The sequence below is a fragment of the Pongo pygmaeus genome, chromosome 4 (genome assembly GCF_028885625.2).
Source record: "Pongo pygmaeus isolate AG05252 chromosome 4, NHGRI_mPonPyg2-v2.0_pri, whole genome shotgun sequence".
Classification (NCBI taxonomy): domain Eukaryota; kingdom Metazoa; phylum Chordata; class Mammalia; order Primates; family Hominidae; genus Pongo; species Pongo pygmaeus.
The window spans coordinates 66,220,037-66,243,457 of NC_072377.2; the positions used below are offsets into that span (position 1 = coordinate 66,220,037).

At 36.6% G+C, this 23,421-nt stretch overlaps 1 protein-coding gene across 4 annotated transcripts in view; it reads right to left on the reverse strand.

Moving 5' to 3' along the window:
• Positions 1-23,421, reverse strand: part of ERCC8 (ERCC excision repair 8, CSA ubiquitin ligase complex subunit) — a 71,588-nt gene that overhangs the window by 45,208 nt on the left and 2,959 nt on the right. For 2 of the 4 annotated variants that reach the window (XM_054487844.2, XM_054487841.2), the window contains exons 2-3: positions 10,158-10,253; positions 3,419-3,520 (exon numbers count right to left, since the gene is read on the reverse strand). In XM_054487844.2, coding sequence (XP_054343819.1) covers positions 3,419-3,520; positions 10,158-10,253 — 198 coding nt within the window. Of the gene's footprint in view, positions 1-3,418; positions 3,521-5,660; positions 5,721-10,157; positions 10,254-23,421 lie in introns of those variants that run through there. The other 2 variants (XM_054487842.2, XM_054487845.2) reach the window with 2 other exon arrangements.

The window sequence follows — 23,421 nt, forward strand, 5'->3', positions numbered from 1 at the left end:
TGTACTATATACAGCCTGGAGGGATCAGCCAACTACAATGGACTTCTTTCATCTTGGAAGAGTGATTTGGTCTTACTGAAAGAGACAGCTGTTTTGGTTTTGGATTTGCTTTTCCAGAGTCTCATTCTATTAGCACTACTATTCTTAGAATTATTGAATGCCTCACACACCTCCATGGTATTCCATACAATATTGCTTCTTATCAAGGAACTTATTCTATGACCAAAGAATGCAACTGGTGTAGGCCCATGAGATTTCGCATCTTATGTAACCCACCATCCATAAAAACATAACATGTTGAAGACTCTATGACGTCAGCTACAATACACCACCTTGTGAGGGTGGTATGCTGTCCTGAAGGATGTAGTATATGCTCTGAACCAGCGACCAACATAGTGTGTTATCTAACTGAATCTTGATTCAAAGAAACTGGCTTTTAAGAGAGATTTATGAGACAAAGAGGGAAATTTGAACACAGACTGGATATTTAACATAGATAATTTTTGTGTATTTAAGATAGTGGTACTGTAGTTATGCTCACAAAGTCTTTATCTTTTAGAGATATAAATAATTATGAATAAACGATAGGTTGTTCGAGATTTGCTTCAACATAATTATGAGGGTGGATGGGTGGGATGTAGAGATGAAACAAGATGGGTTATGATGGTTGGTGAAGCTGGGTGATTGATACACAGGTCATTATACAACTCTCCAATCTTGTATATGTTTGAAATTTCCCATAGAAAACAAAAGTTAACAGAAGACTTCTGCAACCCTACGCAGATACAACCATGATGCTTTTGGATTCCTTAAGATGAAGGTTTGGGACCTTAAAACAGTTGTGGTGCTATCTGAAGGAATGAGAACACAAATAAGGAAAGTCTTAAGTGCCAGCTCTGGCATTAAAACAGCTGCTAAAATACAAGAACTATAGTGCCTACTCATATTTCCTTTTTTTCTCTGTAAATATTTATATATTTTAACTAATTTTCCCTTTCCTCTCTTACCTTTATTATTTTTATAGGTTAACTATATAATTGAGTTCACAAATTGTATAATACTGATAAAGGATAAATTAAACTAGTGGAAAAATGAACATGACCTTGAAATACAGCCAGGTGTGGTAACTAAATCAACTTAGGATCATCATCCTTTGGGGAAGAGGATGATCACCTTTTTGGCTGTATAGTGAAGATTTGCATTAGGTTAGGCTGGAAATTTTTTTTAAAAAACAGTAAGTATGGGAAGAAAGGTGTATATGCATGCTGGACAGCCAAATGGGTGGATTGTAGGGGACATGTGCCTTTTTTTCTTGGCTGATGAGCATTCAAACTCCTGTTTGGAGGGAATCTCCTTTGTTTTACTGAAAAGAAGAGCTCTACCTCTTCTTACAGAAAGCAAAGGACTCTAGACATTCTCTTTTCCTAGGAGAGTTAGCCATTATTCAAAGCTGAGGAATTGAGAGTCTGTGTTGGTGACATACAGCAAAACCCAAACTAATGTTCCTATGGTGTGACCCTGACTGTGTTCTCTATCCTGACTTCTTTTGTTTTCTGCTTGTTTTCTAAGTCTGATTCTCCCATCTTCCTGACAGTTATGTGAGATACTAAATATTCTTCCAATAAATTTCTGCTTAAGATAAGCAGATTGATTTCCTTTTGCTTCTAAGAATATTGACTTCTACAGAGATTTTTCCAGTGATACTACTTTTAAATGAAACAAATTTTTAATGTAGTGATAACAAATAAAAGCTCACTTATATTTTAAGTTTAAATTTTAAAATAGGACAAAATAGTTTATTATGTTACTATATATGTTCTGTTATTTTCATTTATATTTAATAAGAATTTTGGTAGAGGAAAGGAATCTTTTTAGTGCTCAAGGACAAACACATTAAGTATACTAATAGTAAGCATCAGAAAATAGTCTAAGTCACATTAACTTAATAATAGTCTTTATTGAAATTATTTTTAAATTAGATTGTAAATTCTTCAGATGTATAAAATGCTATTAGAACTCATTTTGTAAAGATGCATACTATATGTCCATTTTCAAATTCAAAGTCACACTTTTAAATATAGAGTCTGAATCCAAGAATAAAATCATAGTAAAACAAGATTAACACATTAGGCATTTATTTATGTCACAAACGAAAAAAAAGCAAATCACAGTCCCTCATGGAATATTATGTAGCACGTGGAATAGGTGAAAATACTATTTTGCTATGTAACAAAATAAATTTAATGTTAAAATGTTAGCTAGGATAAAAATAAGATAAAAATGAATTTAATTAATTAACATGACTTTTTTTGTTATTGAGGGTGGGAAGAGAGTATAAATGGCCTAAGTCTCTAAGTTCTAGAGTATTTGAGGCGATATCTTGTTTTGTACTAAGTATTCCTGTAAGTACATTGCTTTTCACTTATGCAGTGGTTTCAGTTTTCAACATGCTTTTAAAAAGATAGTATTTCATTTAATTCTCATAGAAACGTATAAGAACCACAGGGCATGTATACTGATTTCTAAAACAAAATAATGTGAAGCTGAGATTCACTGATTTTCCCAAATTTGTATTTCTAATGTGAAGCACCAGAGCCAACAAACAATAGCAAATCTCCTCATAAATATTCCATAGCATATATTCTAATGGTTTGGGAAGAGCTGTAATAGATAGTTGATGTTAATGTTTACAAAGTTTTCCCTCTTGAAAGCATTTACTCAGTGCCCATTCTCTCTGTTAATTCAAAGGTCTGCTCATTATCAGATTGAATATAGGTGATGAGAAAGGATTAAATGACCACAATGGAAAAATTACAATGTCACAAAACATTTTATTAGAGACTTAAAAAAAATTATCACAAGATTGGTAAGCCAGTAGAGAACAGTCGGAGAAGACAAGTATTACAGATGTATGTTTTTAAGTTAGGCATCTTTAAGTAGAGAGACAAGACGGGGTGAGTGGGTATATGTGTATGTGTGTGTTTGGTGAGAGAATACCAATATGTTTAGTGTATCTAAACCTTTTTCTTCCATTAGTATCAGTCGAAAATCTAATTTGTGTTTATAATTAGCTGAAGGACTATAAATGAATCTTACACTAAATGGTACTAAAAACTCTAATTAGTTACTGAGATGTGCTATGTAGGTAAAGAAAAAGGACATAATCACAAGTTTTTTAAAAATAAAATCCTTATGAAAATTGATACCAAAGTTGCTTTGGGAAAGACACATGTTAAAAAACTATACCTGAATGTCAGTTACTATTTTCAAGAAAGTGTCAAGGAACAGCCATGCAAATGTGTTATGTGAACCATTCGCTTGACCCATTCACTTGACCACAATTTTCATGTTTTGCATTCGATGCAAAAAATACTCAACTATTTACAAATTCATAAATTTTTACATTTTTAATACATACCTGCCAATGGAACACACTGCTTTACATGTGTAATAAGATTGTCTGCTGGAGTTCTCAAGGTCATAAAGTACAATCACACCATCTGAACCACCTGATAACATGCTGATAATAAAAAAGTTCACATTAATTTATCATTTTATTTATTATTTAGTTCATTTATTTATGATTGCAAATTTCTAAAAACCGATTTGCAAACACTCAAATGTATTAAGGATACATTAATTTGTAATAAGTTAATCCTCAATAACACAGACTTCATAAACTAAAATTTCTTAATGTTTAATACAAGAATGAATACAAAAAAATTCATTCTGTGATCATTTCAAGTTTACTTCCGTAACTTCAAAAAGAAAGGGTGACAGAAACAAGATGGCAAAAGAGATTTCTTAAGAAAGTAAAATATTACAAAGTTATTTTAAATGTCCTAATTATGACTATGCCAAATAAAAAAGGAATTAGATAAACCAACTATTACTGACACTTGCTATTTGGCTCTGGGCAAGTTATACCACCTGTCTAAGACTCAACATTTGTAAAGGAGGGCGACATTTTTACCTGAATCACAGTGTTGATAATAAAAGTGCAAAATTCTTTTTATAGTACCTGGCAAAAAATAGGGGCTCAATAAATGTTAGATTCCTTCCTTCTCTTATGAATGCATTCACTCAATTCATTCAACTTTAAGTTCCTACAATGTTAGACACTCTGCTAAAACAACTGTGAACAAGGCAGGCATGGTTCCTGTCTTCGCAGAGTTTACAATCCAATAGGGAAAACAAGTAGTATGCATAATCACACAAATTATTAGTTATGATTGGGATCACTGTGACAATAACTTATTTTTATTCTAGTTTGGAAATTCAGGAACAGTTTCCCTGATTGCAATATTTAAGCTGGTATGTGAAGGATGATTCAAAGTTAGCCAGACAGTTGTGGAAGTAACAATCCAAGCCCATTCTAGGAACCAAAAGAAGGGATTTGTTGCTGGAGCAGTGTGGAAGGGAAAGAGTGGTGCGAGATGAGAGGCAGGAGCCAAACCACTGGAAACCTTACTTTTGGGAGTAAAAGAGGGTGCTAAAAAATTAGCAATATCTTTTTTTGGAAACAATTATTGACTCACTCTCAAGCTGGTCTATTATATTGGTAGAACCTACAAAATTATTCTATTCAAAAACTTTGCAAAAATATTTCTAAAAAGTAAAAGTAACAAGCATATATACTAAAGCTATATACATTGATTGAACTTAATAATATGTAAAATCATTCCTGGTACTTCATATACTTTAATCAGTTTCTTAACCATATTTGTCTCTAAGACTGTTGCTGTGTTTTTTTAAATGGGATTTTTCAATATGATCTTATTAGTTTTTTTGGCATAAAATTGTCTAAAAATCATCCTTAAATCTGGAGTTGTTGACACCTTTAACTGACTTCCCTGAAAGCCATAATGTTTAATTTAGGAAATAACAATAGATGATGAGGTATATGGTAAGTTCAGAGAAAATTCTGCAAAATGGAGGATATTCTTGAAATGTGCAAATATTTCAGATTATTTTCACTGTTTTTACCTTAATTCAAAGTACCTTTCTTTAGTATACTTCTTTTTTTACAAGATAAAATTCTCCTTGAACAAATTCTCTATTTTATGTCTCTTTTGGATGTTACACCAAATTTAAATATTATAAAATCTTAGACATTGTGAATGTTATTCCATTACAAAATATACATTTATCCCAATTACAAATATACATTTATTCCCAATTAAAAATAGAGGCACCATCAAAAATTCTTCAGAGGTCCAAACAATGCAATCTCTCTAGATCATCACTCTTTCCTTTTCACCTCACAGTAACTCATTATCATGATTTTTATTGTAGTCACTGTCTTTCTCTTCTGTATAGTTCATAGTTCAACACCTGAGAGTGTACACATGAATATTAGCTTTGCTTTTTAAAAACATTTTAATGTCTTTTAACTTTAAGCTACAGGTCTCCTCTATCTTTCTTCCTCCCTCCTGTACTTTTCCCCTATCTTGTAATTTATTTGTTGCAAAAACCAGATCATTTGTCCTGTAATTGCCAGCCTGGACTTCGGTGACTGCACTCGTGCGCTATAATTTAAAATAATTTCTATTTGCCATTGCTCTTTATTGTGATGTGATATTAGCAGACAAACCAATATCTAGATCCATCAATTTATACATCTATATAAAGCGTTGCTATCTGCTAATATTATTGCTCACCATCAATCCTTAAGTTGCTGTCTCTCTCGTCATTCCGGTTGAATGATTTCATTCTCTGGTTGATTCCTAAGGAATGGCTAATGAGAACAACAGTCTCTGAATTCTTGTGTTTTTGACAATTTATCTGTCCTTTTTGTATCTGAAATCAGTTTGGCTGGATATAAAATCCTTGACTCACATTTTATTTCCTTGAGCATCTTGGATAAGAAGCTTCATTTCTTTGGCCAGAAAGTCCAAAGTCAAAGTCTAGTGACAATATAATTTCCCTCCCCGATATAAAGTTCCAGATCTTATTTATCCTAGAAAAGCTTTCTTGAATTATTGTTTTAATGTTTATTCTGCTCTTTTGCCTTGGTTTCTTCTTTGGGAACTTCTATTATATGTTATGCTGGATCTTCTTTGCCTATATTCTATATATACACCTCTTGAATTATTTTCCTCTGTTCATTTCTTTTTGGTTTTTAAAATTTTCCTCCTTTCTAGTTTCTATTTCTAAGGCATTACCTCTTCCATTTATTTGTGTTCTTTATGTTTTAGTCACTCTTCATTTCTGAAATATTTTTATTTCTAATTTTCTGAGTTTGAACATCTCATTTCTGAGGTTTTCTAATAACTTAACATTATTCTCTCATTTATTATATGTTTATAAAACAACTTTTACCTAGTTTTGAAATATTAGGTTAGAGTTCTCACCTGTTTTATAGACACTTCTTTCCGGTGTGACTTCACTCTCTGTAGCAGCTTTAGTCCACTTCTTATTCTCTTTGTTTTTATAATGATTTTGTAGAAACTTTGACCTTAATCCTATTCTTTTGCTCATTTTTATGTAAAATTAATTTTCTTAACCTTTTAGAACGGAGGCTTGACTTACAATAATGTTTAAATTTTATATATTAAAACATCCTCTTCTTCCCTTAAAAATTTTTTTGGGGAGGTAAGATTTCAAAATATGGAAGCTTACTTTCAGAGATTTCCTGTTTCTGTTCACCTTCCCAATTTTCTCGGGGACATCTTTTTCCTTTGTTTCTATTGTCTCTGTACTGCTCAATTTGGATTCTATTTCCAGCAGTTTTCCTCAGTATATAGTTCTGTACTGGAGGCGCACTTTGACTGGTTAGCTCTTTGGAAAGATATTGGAGTCCAGACTGCTATAGCTCCTTCTGGTCTTACCATGGACCAGTCAAACATACCTACAATTAGAGTATGCCATCTTCTCCCAGTTTGAGCTGCTGTAGTCAAATTTGCTTGCTAAGCTTTCAACCAACCTGTTGGTTACTTTGGACTTATCCAGGTATATCAGATGCCTTATCGCTTTTTACTGCCTCCTCTAGCAAAAATGCTGGTAGTGCACAGATCTTTTAGTTGTCAGTGGTTTGTTCCCACTTATTCACAGTTTGGGATTTGTAGGGATACTTCATGACCTAGTTTGGTTTTAAGTGTTAATCTGGTTTTTTCTATTTGCCATTTTTAGTCTCTTTATGTGTTTTAATGGAGAACTAGAGGAACGTTAAAAACTGCATTGACATCGTCATCTTTCTTTCTTTTTTTTTGAGAAGTCTCGCTCTGTAGCCCAGACTGGAGTACAGTGGCATGATTTCGGCTCACTGCAACCTCTGCCTCCCGGGTTCAAGCGATTCTCCTGCCTCAGCCTCCAGAGTAGCTGGGATTACGGGCACGCGCCACTGCACCTGGCTAATTTTTTCTATTTTTTAGTAGAGACGGGCTTTCAACACGTTGGCCAGGCTGGTCTTGAATTCCTGACCTCAGGTAATCCGCCTGCCTCGGCCTCCCAAAGTGCTAGGATTACAGGTGTGAGCCACTGTGCCCAGCCTGTCATCTTTCAAGAATGGCACCCAAACTATAGTTTTTGGCATTACATTCACTGAGTATTTTGATTGAAAGATTTTCACCTGATTTTGAACAAAATACAATTAAATGTAGAGCCAGTGCTATTTAACTCTCCAAGATCAGGAGCTTGTGCCAGAAACAAACACGTCTTTCTTCACTGAGAAAGTCTTGTTACAAACATATCTTAGCTCCTTTAAATGGTGTGTGTAATGATGTAGTAGATTTATGTTTTAGCACAAGATCCTTATCTTGTGACCCAGTCACAAATAGCTCATGAACTAGTAGCATGTACTGATTTATAGACTTGTTTTTAAGATAAATTCAATACCAATTTATAGAACAATAGGGTTAATTTAAAAGTAGTTATTTGAAGGCTCAAAAATCCAATTGATGGGCAGTAAAGAAAGACTGCTAATAATGCCCTACTTAGTTATTTTAAAAAATATTCCATATTAGCTTTATTACAAACATTTTGTAGTTCAGTTACTCTAATTGTGTACATAGAGAAATATTTGTAAATTTTAACAACTACAACTTTTATTTAGATTGATAAAATGTTTGGACACAGTTGTGAGTTACATGTATACTACAACCAATTCCAAAAACACTTTTGCTTCATAATTAATCTTCACGAAATGTTGCTTTTCTTGCCATACAGATGTATTATCAATATAAAACAAAATTATGTTAAAAGTTGAAATTTTAATCTTAATTGATACGGTATTTACAATGTCAGATGTTTTGTCTATGTTAAAATGGCTTCCAAAAGCTTTTCTCTGATTCCATTAACTTTCTATTTGAAGTATCTGATGGCACTGACATTATTTAACTATGAGATACTTTTTGCTGATAGAGCATGAAGAGATATGGTTTCATGTTTTTATACAGACAAGAAAACTTAGTATTAAAGATGAATGAAATTAACTTAGAAGAATTTAAAAGGTACCCTCTGCAGTTGCACCTGTTAAACTGTAATTTTCAGATACTTTTTGTAAAATAACACCTTACTTTGAAAATCTCTGCCAGATTTGTGTATTCTGTCTGGTTTCCAATCTGATTTTCAGCAACATCTTTATAGCTCTCAAGGTGGATGGTAAATATTAACAGGTATTTTGAACAAGTTACATACACATCTTTTTTTTAGTTTTCCACAGAATGTACACTTTCCTTTTAATATCTCTTGTTGCTATCAAAAGGGGTTAATGCAAAATACAAGTCTTAGCAAACAATGAAATAGTTGTAGACTTCTACCGTGCAATAAAGCGGAAAACCACTGCAGCAAGAGTCTTCAGACTTTTCTCTATGTGCTGTACTAAAAGATGCCTCATCTGCATTTCTCAAATATATTTCATGCACATATAATCTGTAACTTCCCACATTTCTCACCAACTCTGCCAACTGGTAGTCTACTGGCTTCTTATACATCACAGGCCACACAACTGATTACTACACCAAGTGGCTGGCTGGAGTAACAGTATTGAATACTTTCCTGACCAGCATCCAAACCCAAAAGTTAGCTATCTCCTGCTGCTCATGTCTGCATGTTTCACAAGTGAGTGCCCCCCAGCTGTCCTTGAATAGAAGGTGTTATACTGAGCCTGGAAAAGGTCAGGAAAAAGAAAAGAATTATTACTCGTCATCTTTTAGATTTAACCACATGCTAAAGTAAGATGTTTCTCATATACTAGTAGATGAGACCATGGTGGAAGCTGGAAGTAAAAAGTGGAAGTTTATCAAATCTGTTTTGACTTGACTTAATGTATTAATAATAACATTTCGGTATAAAATAAAAATTCTGGGGCAAATGCTAAACATACCATAACACCACAAACTGTTTCCTTTAGTTAATGCTATATGTGGCCTAATTGTGGGCCATATGAAAGGTTTTGTACGGTCTTTTAAGAGTAATGCAGTGTTATGATGAATTGTAAGTAGGAGAATATGTTCAGAATTGAGTTTTTCAAAGCATTTTGGCTGCTGTGTAGAGACTGGGCTGAAAGGAGTAAAAGTATATGTAATACTGCTTTTGATTAACAGTGGCAGCAGTGGTGGCAACTGTTTATGATGTGCCAGGTCTTACGCTAATCATGTTGTGCATATTATCTCAATTAATCCTCAAAACAAACTTGTTAGGTAGGTACTATTGTTCCCATTGTATAGCTAAGGCAACTGATAATTCGAAAGGTTAGGTAAATTGTTCAAGGTCACAAAGCTGGTAAGTGGTAAAGCCAGGAAGAACTCAAATATAATCCTTATTTGTTTCTAATCTAATTCTTCAAAAGAGTCTTCCACTTTTTATATTTATTTTACCATTAGACTTTTTTGAGAGTAGCAACTATGTTTTAAAATAGCACCTAAAGACACACTCTAGCACCTAAAAGCCCTCTGCATCTAAAAGAAGTTCAATGTTTGTTAATTTAACAATAAGTAAATATTTATATTAAAGTAGCTTGGAAATGTTTATTTGACAACATTTGGTAAGTTTGATGTTTTGTATTTATTTGAAATTAATAATGCCAGATTCAAAAATGCTACAATTTAGGATTTTCATTAATTTTAACGAAACTTCTACATCATTAATCTGAAAAAGCAGGTTTTACTGCATTTCACTTAGAAAGAAAAATGATTATACAAGTATAATAAACTTACTATCTCCCTTCAACAGGTTCAATGTCAAGGGTGTTAATCCCACCGCCGTGGATTCTTTCAACATCTCTGTCTTTATTTAATTCCAGTCCCAAAACTCTTAAAAATAAAAGGGGGAGAAAGAAATTAACAAGTAATTTAACATTTAAAAATTTCTTATTTAAGCAAGATTAGTTATAGTACAAAAATCACAAGAAATGTCTAAATCTTCTACCACACATCCTAATGTATATATAGATTTTTAGAGATCTTGTATAAATGTTTAAAATATCAACAGTAGTAACAATTACATGCAAACTTTTAAAGGTATTTAGAGACTGAAATTTGTAAGAAAAAAGTTAAATTCTGATAAATGTAGCTGAGGACATATAATGGACAAAAGCATAAATTACAGGATTAAAAAAAATTCCTTGAAATGTTTCTTAAAGATGGACAGAAAAAAAAATGAGTATGGGCTGGGTGCAGTGGCTCATGCCTGTAATCCTAGTGCTTTGGGAGGCTGAGGTGAGAAGACTGCCTGAGATCAGGAGTTGGAAAGCATCCCAGACAACATAGCGAGACCCCATCTCTACAAAAAATAAAATAAAAATAAGCTGGGCATGGTGGTGGGCTCCTATGCAGGAGACTGAGGCAGGAGGATTGCTTGAGCCCAGGAGTTCAAGGATGCAGTGAGCCATGATCACTTCATTGCACTCCAGCCTGGGTGACAGAGTGAGATCCTGTCTTAAAAGAAAAGAGACTATGTTCAACTTAACATTTATGTGTATTTAAATAAAGCCACTTAAATATCAATACAAATAATTAACAAGTACTCTCACAAACTAAGACAAATGACATTTCTGATATTTTATAACTGTAAACCATCATTATCCTGGTGAGCATATTATTAAGATTAAATGAGTTTGTATATAAAAGGTGCTAATTACAATGCCTAGTACATTGTAAGTTAAGTATCTAGCGAATATTAACTATTTGAATCTGTCTTAATCTGTTGGCTGTTATTAGCATCTACACTAATTTAACCAGAATTATTTCTAAATTCATTATTGATTAAAATAATGCTAGTTTAAATATCAAATTATAAATTTTTGGACTATAAAATTGTCAGTTTTTTAAAAAGATAACAATACACAATGCTGGAAAGGCATAAACTGATACTTTCATTCATTGACATTAGTACAAGTAATTATAAGCATTTTGGAAATCATTTTAGCAGTATAAAGTATCTGATTTGAAGACATACATGGCCCTTTGTCTTCTAGACATTACATATAGTACAACAATGACAAGCAGGCCAGGCGCAGTGGCTCATGCCTGTAATCCTAGCACTCTGGGAGGCCGAGGTGGGCGGATCACCTGAGGTCGGGAGTTGGAGACCAGCCTGGCCAACATGGCTAAACCCTGTCTCTACTAAAAATACAAAAATTAGGCTAGGCGCGGTGGCTCACGCCTGTTATTCCAGGACTTTGGGAGGCCGAGGATCACGAGGTTACGAGATTGAGACCATTCTGGCCAACATGGTGAAACCCCCTCTCTACTAAAAATACAAAAATTAGCTGGGCGTGGTGGTGTGTGCCTGTAATCCCAGCTACTCGGGAGGCTGAGGTAGGAGAATCACTTCAACCTGGGAGGTGGAGGTTGCAGTGAGCCGAGATCACACCACTGCACTCCAGCCTGGGTGACAAGAGCAAGACTCCGTCTCAAAACAAAAACAAAAACAAAAACAAACTAAAAAATGAGCCAGGCCTAGTGGTGTATGCCTGTAATCCCAGAGGCTGAGGCAGGAGAATCGCTTGAACCCAGGAGGCAGAGGTTGCAGCGAGCCGAGATCGCGCCACTGCACTCCAGCCTGGGTGACATTTATTGCAATACATTTATATACACTGCAATTTAGCTTTAGGTTTAAATATCCAGACAAACAGTAATGAGTTATCTGACTTTGATCAATAACAATAACAGCTAATATAAAAAGCCAGGCTGGGCATGGGGGCTCATGCCTGTAATCCCAGCACTTTGGGAAGCCAAGGAGGCCGGATCACTTGAGGTCAGGGATTCAAGATCAGCCTGGCCAACATGGTGAAACCCCATCTCTACTAAAAATACAAAAAAATTAGCCGGGTGTGGTGGCGCATGCCTATAATCCCAGCTACTCAGGAGGCTGAGGTGGGAAAATTGCTTGAACTCAGGGGACGGAGGTTGCAGTGAGCTGAGATCATGCCACTGCACTCTATACTCCAACCTGGGTGACAAAGCAAGCAAGACTCCGTCTCAAAAAAAAAAAAAAAAAGCTTACTACTCATTGTAATAGGTAGTAATAAGAAGTGTAATAAGTGGTAGTCCCAGGAGTGGTGATTATTATTAAATGCATCTCCTGATTATAAGATTAATAGAAGAGTAATTTGCCCAAGGTCACACAGCTAATATTTGGCTGAGCTGCATTTCAACTTTAACATTAAATTTTTTTTTAATTTACTTTTAGAGACAGGGTCTTCCTCTGTCACCCAGGCTGGAGTGCAACAGCAAAATCATGGTTCACTATAGCCTCAAACTCCTGGGCTTAAGGGATCCTCTTGCCTTAGCCTCCCAAATAGCTAGGACTACAACTGCATGTTACCACACCTGGCTAAGTTTTGGTATTTTTTTGTAGAGATGAAGTATTGCTATGTTGCCCAGGCTGGTTTGGAACTCCTGGCCTCAAGCAATCCTCTCACCTTCGCCTCCCAAAGTACTGGGTTACAGGTGTGAGCCACCACATCCGGCCCTGAACTTTGACATTCTTTCCCCAGACCACTATGCTGTTCTGTCATTTTTGAACTTCAATATTTCATCAAAACTTATTTTTTTCATATTTTTCCATTGAAATTGCCATTTTTCTGAAAATATTTTTCCATATGACCATTTTTCAAATTACAACAGAATATATGCTCTTTGTAACAAGTAAAACAGTATCATTCAAACATGTATAAAGGTAATCATCTTTTCCGTTAGCTCCCTCTTCCTAACAGTAAGAAGCATGGCTCCCATTACTATTAATATATTTATCAATCCCCCGTATGTAACCAATCTCCCATCTCCACTACCATCCCCTCCCCCAACAGCTTGGGCTCTGATTTCTGTCTCCTCTAAAATCCTTATCACCCAAATTTGTATGTCCCCACACTTAAACTACTTCCTCAACCTGCTCAGGCTCTGAAATTCCACTCTAGGAAACCTAATCCCATACTAAGTGAGAAAGCCTACCTCTGCCCAACATAATGATTTCAGGACTGAATTGTCTGTGAACTAGAAGAAGTTTAAGACGAAGGGAAAAGGGCAATAATACTATAAAGGGAAAGAGAGGTGGGGAGTGGCAGGAGGCAAGGTGTACAAAACATAGGTTAACGTAGCAGGCCTGAGACTGCTACCCTTAGAAAGTTCTGCTTGCAAAATTGGCTCTTGGTTACAGTCTGGGATTTCAGGAGGGTGCCCACCATGACGATAAGAATGGCTCACTGTGCCTAAACTATTTGAGAAAATAATGTGCTTTATGATGAACACCTGCTCTACTTTTGGGAGTCTGGAATTTTGGTACATGCTAGATAGAGGGTGCCTTTATGAACAGTACCCAGTAAAAACCTTCAACATTGAGTCTCTAATGAGCTTCCCTGATAGACATTTCACATATGTTGTCACAATTTGTTGCTAAAGGAATAGAGTGTGTCCTGTGTGACTCCACTGGGAAAGGATTCTTGGAAGCCTGTACCTGGTTTCCTCCACACTTTGCCCATGCACCTATTCCCTTTGCTGAGTTTATCTTGTATCCTTTCACTGTAATAAATCACAGTCATGAGTAACTGAGTCATGAGTAAATGCTGAGTTCTGAGCCCTTCTAGAAAATCATAAAACCTGGGGATGGTCTTGAGGACTTCCCCCAACGAGTAGTACGAGTAGAGAGAAAAGAGAAGGGAAAATGGGTGAGGAGAGAGGAAAGAGTAGACACATAAAGGAGGGAGGGTAAAAAGGGAAAGAGAGAAGAGGGAAGGCAGAAGAGCCTGGGGTAGAAGGGTAAGGAAAAAAAGCAAGCCCTGGTGTCTTTTAAAATCACCTTTCCAATCTCTTTTTTACATAAAAGCATTGCATACTGGTTGTTAATAGCTAGCATTCACTTGGCTTGGTTGGTTTCCATTCCAAACTGATTGTTAAATATCTTATCAGTCTCTTACTTCTTTTATGGCACATGCTTGCCCGAATTTTCTATTTAATTTCAGTTTTTACCTTTTTTGTTTCAATGTTTTAAATGGCTTTTATAGGATATATATTATATGTATGTACATCTATGTATGCATTTTTTCCTTTTTTTCTTTTATTTTTATTTATTTATTTATTTTTGAGACGGAGTCTCACCCTGTCACCCAGGCTGGAGTGCTGTGGCGCAATCTCGGCTCACTGCAACCTCCACCTCCCGGGTTCAAGTGATCCTCCTGCCTCAGCCACCTGAGTAGCTGGGATTACAGGCATCTGCCACTACACTTGGCTAATTTTTGTATTTTTAGTAGAGATGGGATTTCACCACGTTGGCCAGGCTGGTCTCGAACTCCTGACCTCAGGTGATTCACCTCCTTGGCCTCCCAAAGTGCTGGGATTACAGGTGTGAGCCACCACGCCCAGCCCCTGTATTTTCTATCTACTATATATTACTTAGTTTTTGTTTTACTTTTTTGAATTTTTAGAATTTTTTATATCAATAGGTTTTGGGGGGAACAGGTGGTGTTTGGTTACATAAGTTCTTCAGTGGTGATTTCTGAGATTTTGGTGCACCCATCACCCGAGCAGTATATACTGTACTCAATGTGCAGTCTTTTAACCTTCATCCCGCTTCCACCCTTTCCCCCGAGTCCCCAGAGTCCACTGTATCATTCTTATGCCTTTGTGTCCTCCATAGCTCAGCTCCCACTTATGAGTGAGAACATACAATGTTTGGTTTTCCATTCCTGAGTTTCTTCACTTACAATATGGTCTCCAATTCCACCCAGGTCACTGTAAAAGCCATGATTTCATTCCTTTTTATGGCTGAGTAGTATTCCATGATACACACACACACACACACACACACACACACACCCCCCACATTTTCTTCATCCACTTGTTGATTGATATGCATTTGGGCTGGTTCTATATTTTTGCACTTGTGAATTGTGCTGTTATAAACATGCATGTGTGAGTATCTTTTTTGTATGACTTCTCTTCCACTAGGTAGATACCCGAGAGTGGGAATGCTGGATCAAATGGTAGTACTACTTTTAGTTCTTTAAGGAATCTCCACACTGTTTTCCATAGTGGTGGTACTAGTTGACATTCCCACTGGCAGAGTAAAAGTGTTCCCTTTTCACCATATCGATGCCAACATCTACTATATTTTGATTTTTTGATTATGGTCATTCTTGCAGGACTAAGGTAGTATCACATTGTGGTTTTGATTTGCACATCTCTGATCATTAGTGATGTTGAGCATTTTGTCATGTTTGTTGGCCATTTGTATATTTTCTTTTGAGAACTGTCTATCCATGTCAGCCCACTTTTTGTTGGGATTGTTTATCTTTTTCTTGATTTGAGTTCCTTGAATATTCTGGATATTAGTCCTCTGTTGGATGTATAGATTGTGAAGATTTTCTTCCACTCTGTGGGTTGTCTGTTTACTCTGCTGATTATTTCTTTTGCTGTGCAGTTTAATTAAGTCCTATCTATTTATCTTTGTTTTTGTTGTGTTTGCTTTTTGGTTCTTGGTCATGAAGTCTTTGCCTAGGCCAATGTCTAGAAGGGTTTTATCAATGTTATCTTCTAGAATTTTTATGGCTTCAGGTCTTAGATTTAAGTCTTTGATCCATCTTGAGTTGATTTTTGTAGAAGGTGAGAGATGAAGATCCATTTTCATTTTCCTCCATGTGGCTTGCCAATTGTCCCAGGACTATTTGTTGAATAGGGTGTCCTTTACCCACTTTAGGTTTTTGTTTGCTTTGCTGAAGATCAGCTAGCTGTAAGTATTTGGCTTTACTTCTGGGTTCTCCACTCTGTTCCATTGGTCTATATGCCTATTTTTATACCAGTAGCACGCTGTTTTGGTGACTATGGCCTTATAGTATAGTTTGAAGAAGGGTAAGGTGATGCCTCCAGATTTGTTCTTTTTGCTTAGTCTTGTTTTGGCTACGCAGGCTCTTTTTTCCTAGTTCTGTGAAGAATGATAGTGGTATCTGATGGAAGCTGCATTGAATTTGTAGATTGTTTTTGGCAGTATGGTTATTTTCGCAATATTGATTCTACCCATCTGAATGTAGAATTCAGCTGTGTTTCCATTTGTTTGTGTCATCCATGATTTCTTTCAGCAGTGTTTTGTCTTGTAGAGGTCTTTTACCTCCCTGACTAGGTATATTCCTAAGCATTTTTTTTCTTTTTTGAAGCTATTATAAAAGGGGGTGAGTTTTTGATTTGATACTCAGCTTGGTCACTGTTGGTGTATAGCAGAGCTACTAACTTGTGTACATTAATTTTGTATCCTGAAACTTCGCTGAATTCATTTACCAGTTCTAGGAGCTTTTTGGATGAGTCTTTAGGGTTTTCTAGGTATACAATCATGTTATCAGCAAACAGCAACAGTTTTACTTCCTCTTTACTGATTTGGGTGTCCTTGATTTCTTTCTCTTGTCTGATTGCTCTAGCTGGGACTTCCAGCACTATGTTGAATATAAAGTGGTGAAAGTGGGCATCCTTGTCTTGTTTCAGTTCTCAGGGGGAATGCTTCCCAACTTTTCCCCTTTCAGTATAATGTTGGCTGTGGGTTTGCTATAGACGGCTTTTATTACCTTAAGGTATGTCACTTCTATGCTGATTTTGCTGAGGGTTTTAATCATAATGGGATGCTGGATTTTGTCAGATGTTTTTTCTGCATCCATTGAGATAATCATCTGATTTTTGTTTTTAATCCTGTTTGTGTGGTGTATCACCTTTATTGACTTGCATATGTTAAACCATCCCTGCATCCCTGGTATGAAACCCACTTGATCATGGTGGATTATATATTTTATATGCTGCTGGATTTGGTTAGCAAGTATTTTGTTGGGGGTTTTTGCATCTATGTTCATCAGGGATGTTGGTCTGCAGTTGTCTTTGTTATGTTCTTTCCTTGTTTTGGTATTAGCATGATATTGGCTTCACAGGATGATTTAGGAAGGAATCCCTCTTTATCTTTTGGAACAGTGTCAATAGGATTGATACAAATTCTTCTTTGAATGTCTGATATAATTCAGCTGTGAGTCTGTACCTAAACTTTTTTTGGTAACTTTTTTATTACCATTTCAATCTCATTGCTTGTTGCTGGTCTGTCCAGGGTTTCTATTTTTTCCTGGTTTAATCTAGGAAGGTTGCATATTTCCAGGAATTTATTCATCTCCTCTAAGTTTTCTAGTTTATGTGCATAAAGATGTTGATAGTAGCCTTGAATGATCTTTTGTATTTCTGTAGTAAGGGTTGTAATATCTCCCATTTTGTTTCTAATTGAACTTACCGGATCTTCTCTCTTCTTTTGTTGGTTAATCTTGCTAATGGTCTATCAATTTTATTTATCTTTTGAGAGAACCAGCTTTTTGTTGCATTTATCTTTTGTATTTTGTTGTTGTTCTTTCAATTTCATTTATTTCTGCTCTGATTTGGTTATTTCTTTTCTTCTGTTGGGTTTGGGTTTGGTTTGCTGTTTCTCCAGTTCCTTGAGGTATGCCCTTAGATTGTCTATCTGTGCTCTTTCAGACTTCTTGAGGTATGCATTTAATGGTATCAACTTTCATCTTAGCACCACTTTTGCTGTATCCCAGAGGTTTTGATAGGTTGTGTCACTATTATCATTCAGTTCAAGGAATTTTTTAATTTCCATCTTGATGTCAGGTATTCTATGTCAATTTTTTGTATTTATGTGAATCCTTTTCCCCTAAGGTGTGTGATCCTTTGGGGGTGTTAAACAACCTTGTTTTATCATATTACCAGAATTGTTTTTCTGATTACTTCTCATTTGGGTAGACTATGTCAGAGGGAAGATCTCGGACTCAAGGGCTGCTCTGCAGATTCTTTTGTCCCACGAGGTCCTCCCTTGATTTGGTGCTCTCCTCCTTCCCCTAAGGTTGGGGCTTCCTGAGAGCCAAACTGCAGTGATTGTTATTTCTCTTTTGGATCTAGGCAACCAGCAGAGCTACCAGGGTCTGGTTGGTACAGGGCAGTTTCTACAGAGTCCTGTGATGTGATCTGTCTTCAGGTCTCTCAGCCGTGATACCAGCACCTGCAACCGTAGCGGCGGCAGGGGAGTGAAGTGGCCTCTATGAGGGCCCTTGGTTGTATTTTTGTTAAATGCGCTGGTTTTGTGTTGGTTGGCCTCCAGCCAGGAGGGGGCACTTTCAAGAAGGCATCAGCTGCAGTAGTATAGAAAGGATACAAGCTTGCCCTAGGGTCAGGTGGTGGGCAGGCTCATAGAGCTCCCAGGAGATTATGTCTTTTGTCTTTAGCTACCAGGGCAGGTAGAGAAAAACCATCAGGTGGGAGCAGGGTTAGGCATGTCTGAGCTCAGATCTCCTTGGGTGGGGCTTGCTGCTGCTGCTGTGGTGGATGGGGGCATGGTTCCCAGGCCAATGGAGTTATGTTCCCAGAGGGATTATGGCTGCCTCTGCTGTGTCACACAGGTCACCAAGGAAGTTGGGGAAGGCTGGCAGCCAAAGGCCTCACCCAGCTCCCATGCAACCTGCAGCCTGAAGGGCTGGTTTCACTCCCACTGTGCCCCTACAACAGCTCTGAGTTTATTTCCAGCAGGGCTGAGGACTTGCCCCAGGCTTCAAGCCTCCCAGCTGAGAAAGCCAGCCAACTCACAGTTCCTTGGCTGTCCCGCAGTGCCTGCAGCAGCAATCCACCTCCTTCAAAGGGTCTGTGGATCCTCTCAGCTTTCCTGGAGTGTTCCTGTGGTAGTTCTTATAGCAAAAGTTCACGATATGCATCTCCATACACTGCTCTGTCCATCCGAGTGGGAGCTGCCAAGTTAGTCCTGCCTCCTATCCACTGTTTCCTCTCATTCTCCTCTGTTTTAGTGTCTTAAGATGGCTACATATTCTTTTTGTTCAATGAGTTAATATGTATGCATGTGTGTGTGTATATATATATATATATATTTTTTTTTTAGGTTATGAAGTTTCATTGAATATAAGTTTCTCTGGGTCCCCTAAGTTGTAGAAGTGGTTATTCTCCTTTTCCTTGATTTCCAATTTGTAACTTCAATTTTCATTTCATCTTTGATTCTGGAGTTTTCTGAAATATAATTCTGAATTTCCAAAACATGAGAGGTGGTGGTGATGTTACCATGAATTGACTTATTTCCAGTTACTATAGCTTAGGATCAAAGAATGTGGCCTGTAAGATAGCTACCTTTTTGAATTTGGTTGTTTTTTTTTTTTGAGATGGAGTCTTGCTCTGTCACCAGGCTGGAGTGCAGTGACACGATGTCAGCTCACTGCAACCTCTGTCTCCAGGGTTCAAGCAATTCTCCTGCCTCAGCCCCCCGAGTAGCTGGGATTACAGGCGTGCGCCACCATGCCCGGCTAATTTTTGTATTTTTAGTAGAGACAGGGTTTCACCACGTTGGCCACGCTGGTCTCGAACTCCTGACCTCAGGTGATCCACCCGCCTCGGCCTCCCAAAGTGCTGGGATTACAGGCGTGAGCCACAGCGCCCAGCTGAATTTGTTAAAGTTTAAGTTTACTTAGTGGCCAAGAACAATTTTGGTAAATGTACCACTGACTTACAAAAAGTATGTACGTTCTCTATTTAAGGGATGTAAAGTCATGTATCTACTAAATCTAGTTTGTTTATTCATTTCCTCCATATATATGTAGCTTTATATAATGTCCTTCTTTAAAATGTTTGGTGCTTTTAACCTTAAATCTTACCTTATCTAATATTTGTAGTGATGTCCACATTTTGTTTACAGTTGTCTGATCTCTCTTTATCCTTTAACTTTTTAACTATTTAAGAATTTTGTAAAGTATTTTAAAATATTTTAACTTAATGTATTTATGAGAAACAGCTTTTAGCTTTATTTTGTTTTAAAAACTAATCTGATAATATATGGAAGAAATCAGCCTGTTCACCTTTGTTATGACATCTGATATACTTGGTATTATTCCTTCTTTACTTAATGTCATGGTTTCTTCTTTTACCTTTACTTTTGCTAGTTTAATGAAGTTGCTATTCATTTCCATCTTGTCAATTGAGAAGTGTCTAAAAAAAAATTTAGCAGCCATATTATATATTTCCAGCTTGTTTATTATTATATATTTACATTTAATCATACACATACTGCAAGGTTCATAGGTTTCCTCTCCTCTTCATCTTTAATGTACCTTCGGATTTCATTCAAATACTTTTGTTTTTTGATTAATGTTCTTTCCTAATTTTTTTCCGGAAAGGAAATGGGGTAAAATATTTCTATGAATCTTAGCACAAAGATATTTCTTCTGATAGACTGGTTTGTTTGGATTCCCCAGTTGCAATACTTCTTTTTTTTTTATTTTTAGATAACTTTTAGTTGCTTTTTGAGACAGAGTCTCGCTCTGTCACCCAGGCTGGAGGGTGGCACAGTCTCAGTTCACTGCAACCTCCACCAAGCGATCCTCGTGCCTCAGCCACGTGAGTAGCTGGGATTACAGGCACCTGCCACCGCACCCGCCAGCACGCCCGGCTAATTTTTGGATTTTTAGTAGAGATGGGTTTTGCCATGTTGCCCAGGCTGGTCTCGAACTCCTGAGCTCAAGTGATCCACCTGCCTTGGCCTCCCAAAGTGCTGGGATTACAGGCTGCAATACTTCTTTCTTGTCAGTGGGTATCATTCCAGTGTTTTCTAGTCTCTAGAACTACTGATGAGATGTTTTACCTTTATGAATGGTAAATTCTTTACCACTAGAAGCTTTTAATAATATCTTCTTCATTGCTAGATAAATTTACTAGGTATACATACTTTTATGTCTTTTTTATCAATCTTGTCTGGACTTCAGTGAGCCCTTTTAGTCTATGAATCCAGATCTTTTTGCAATTCTTTTTCTTTATTACTGTTTGTTTCGTTCTCCCTACTATGGTCTGCTAGATCTTTTGAATCTACCCTCCTAATCTCTTATCATTTTCATTACTGGACTTTTAATTCTTGTTTTATGAGTTGTGATATTTAATTTGATAATTTCATTCATTATTCAATACTTCAGTTCTGGGTAATACTACTATAAAAGCTAAACAAAATGCACAGACAGCTACTTGAGGACTCTGAAAAGTAAACAGCCACAGACAATCCCATGACAGAAATGGCTATGGCTATACATAGTGGCCTGCAGAAGCCAGAACTCTGAGGAAGGAAATTGTTTTCTCTGTTCATCAGAGCCCCGATCCCAAGAGGGTAGGGGCAATCCCCGTTGCTTATTGCCTCTCTTCTCACTTCTGAGCCCAGACTTGGGCCTAAACATGGAAGCGTATGGCAGAACAGGGTAACTGGACCCTAAAGTTTCTGGCTAGATGGCTAAAACAGGGAGTCCCAGAGAATTGGGAAGTATCCAGGAGATCACAGAGAAGAAGGAGCTCAGGAAAGCGATCCCATAAAGTTGTTTATAAACTCCAGAACTTATCCCTGAGTGAGGCATGCATAGATCTAACCCTGAGTAGTATACAAAGGATTTTGAAAATTGAGCTAATCACTCAGGTCGCAGTCTGACCATTGAACGGCATACACCTGGGGAAGATCTCAAGAGACTTTGAAAACTGAGCTAATATTAAAACTACAGTCCATAAGTGGGTAGGTTCTTGTAGCCTGAACCTAATCTTGCTAATTAAATGTTAAAACAAAAATATCAACATTCTTCATAGGATCAAAACAAGACCCAGAGTATTCAAAATGTCCAGGATGCAATCCAAAATTTCCCTGCATATAAAGAACCATGAAAATTTCAACTTGCATGGGAAAAGACAAACAAAACAAGCCAAAGCTGAGATGACACAAGTGTTGAGATTATCTGATAAAGACTTCAAGGCAACCATTGTAAAATGCTTGAACTTGAGCAACACTGGCATGGTGGCCCGAGCCTGTAATCCCAGTGACTCTTGTGAAGCTGAGGCAGGGGGATTGCTTCAGCCTAGGAGTTTAGGACCAGCCTGGGCAAAACAGTGAGGCCCCATCTCTAAAAATAAATAAAAAGCTTGAGCAAGCCATTGTGTACACACTTGAAACAGATGTTAAAATAGAAAGTCTCAGCAAAGAAATAGAAGACATAAATAAAAGCCAAATGGAAATTTTAGTTTTCAATATAAAATTATTTTAACTTAATGTATTCACTAACAGATTGGAGATTGCAAAGGAAAGAATCTGTGAACTTGAAGATAGATCCATTAAAATCATACAGTCTAACAATATAGAGGAAAAAAGATCGAAGGGAAAAAGAACAGAGCCTTAGGGACCAGAGGAACAATTATAAAAGGACTAACATTTTTGTCATTGGAGGTCTAGAAGGAGAAGAGAAAGAGTGTAGTGTTGAAAAAATATTGGAAAAAATGGCTGGAAAGTTCCCAAGTTTATGGAAAGATATAAGTCTACAAGTTCAAGAAGTAGAATGAACCCTAACTAGGATAAATCCAAAGAGATCTGCAACCAGACACATCATAATTAAACTGCTGAAAACTAATGATGAAGTCTTCAAAGCAACCAGAGAAAAATGATAAATTACCTATAGGAAAACAATGATTTGAATGGCTGCAGATTCCTTTTCAGAAAACATTAGACCTACTCTAAAAAAATTGATAAACTATGTTCTTCAGAGAGAAGAAAAAGATATAAGAAGGAAATTTGAGACATCAGGAATAAAGAGACAGCAACAGAAATAACTACCTGGTTAAATATAATGGCTATTCTTTTCCTTAAAATATGATTGATGGTTGGAAAAAATTATAATGTCTGATGGAATATATAATGTATGTAAATATAAAATATAAGACAACAATATATATGGTGCAGGGGAAAGGGTGATAAGGTTTCTATATGCCAAGTGAAGCAGTAAAACAATGAAATGATCCGAAGTAGACAATGAAAAGTATGTATTTTATAATTCCTAGAGCAACCACTAAAAAATTATACAAAAAGATATAGTCAAAATCATAGTATATAAAATAGAATACTAAATAATGTTCAAATAGTCAAATGAAAGCAGGAAAGGGGAAACATAAATATGGA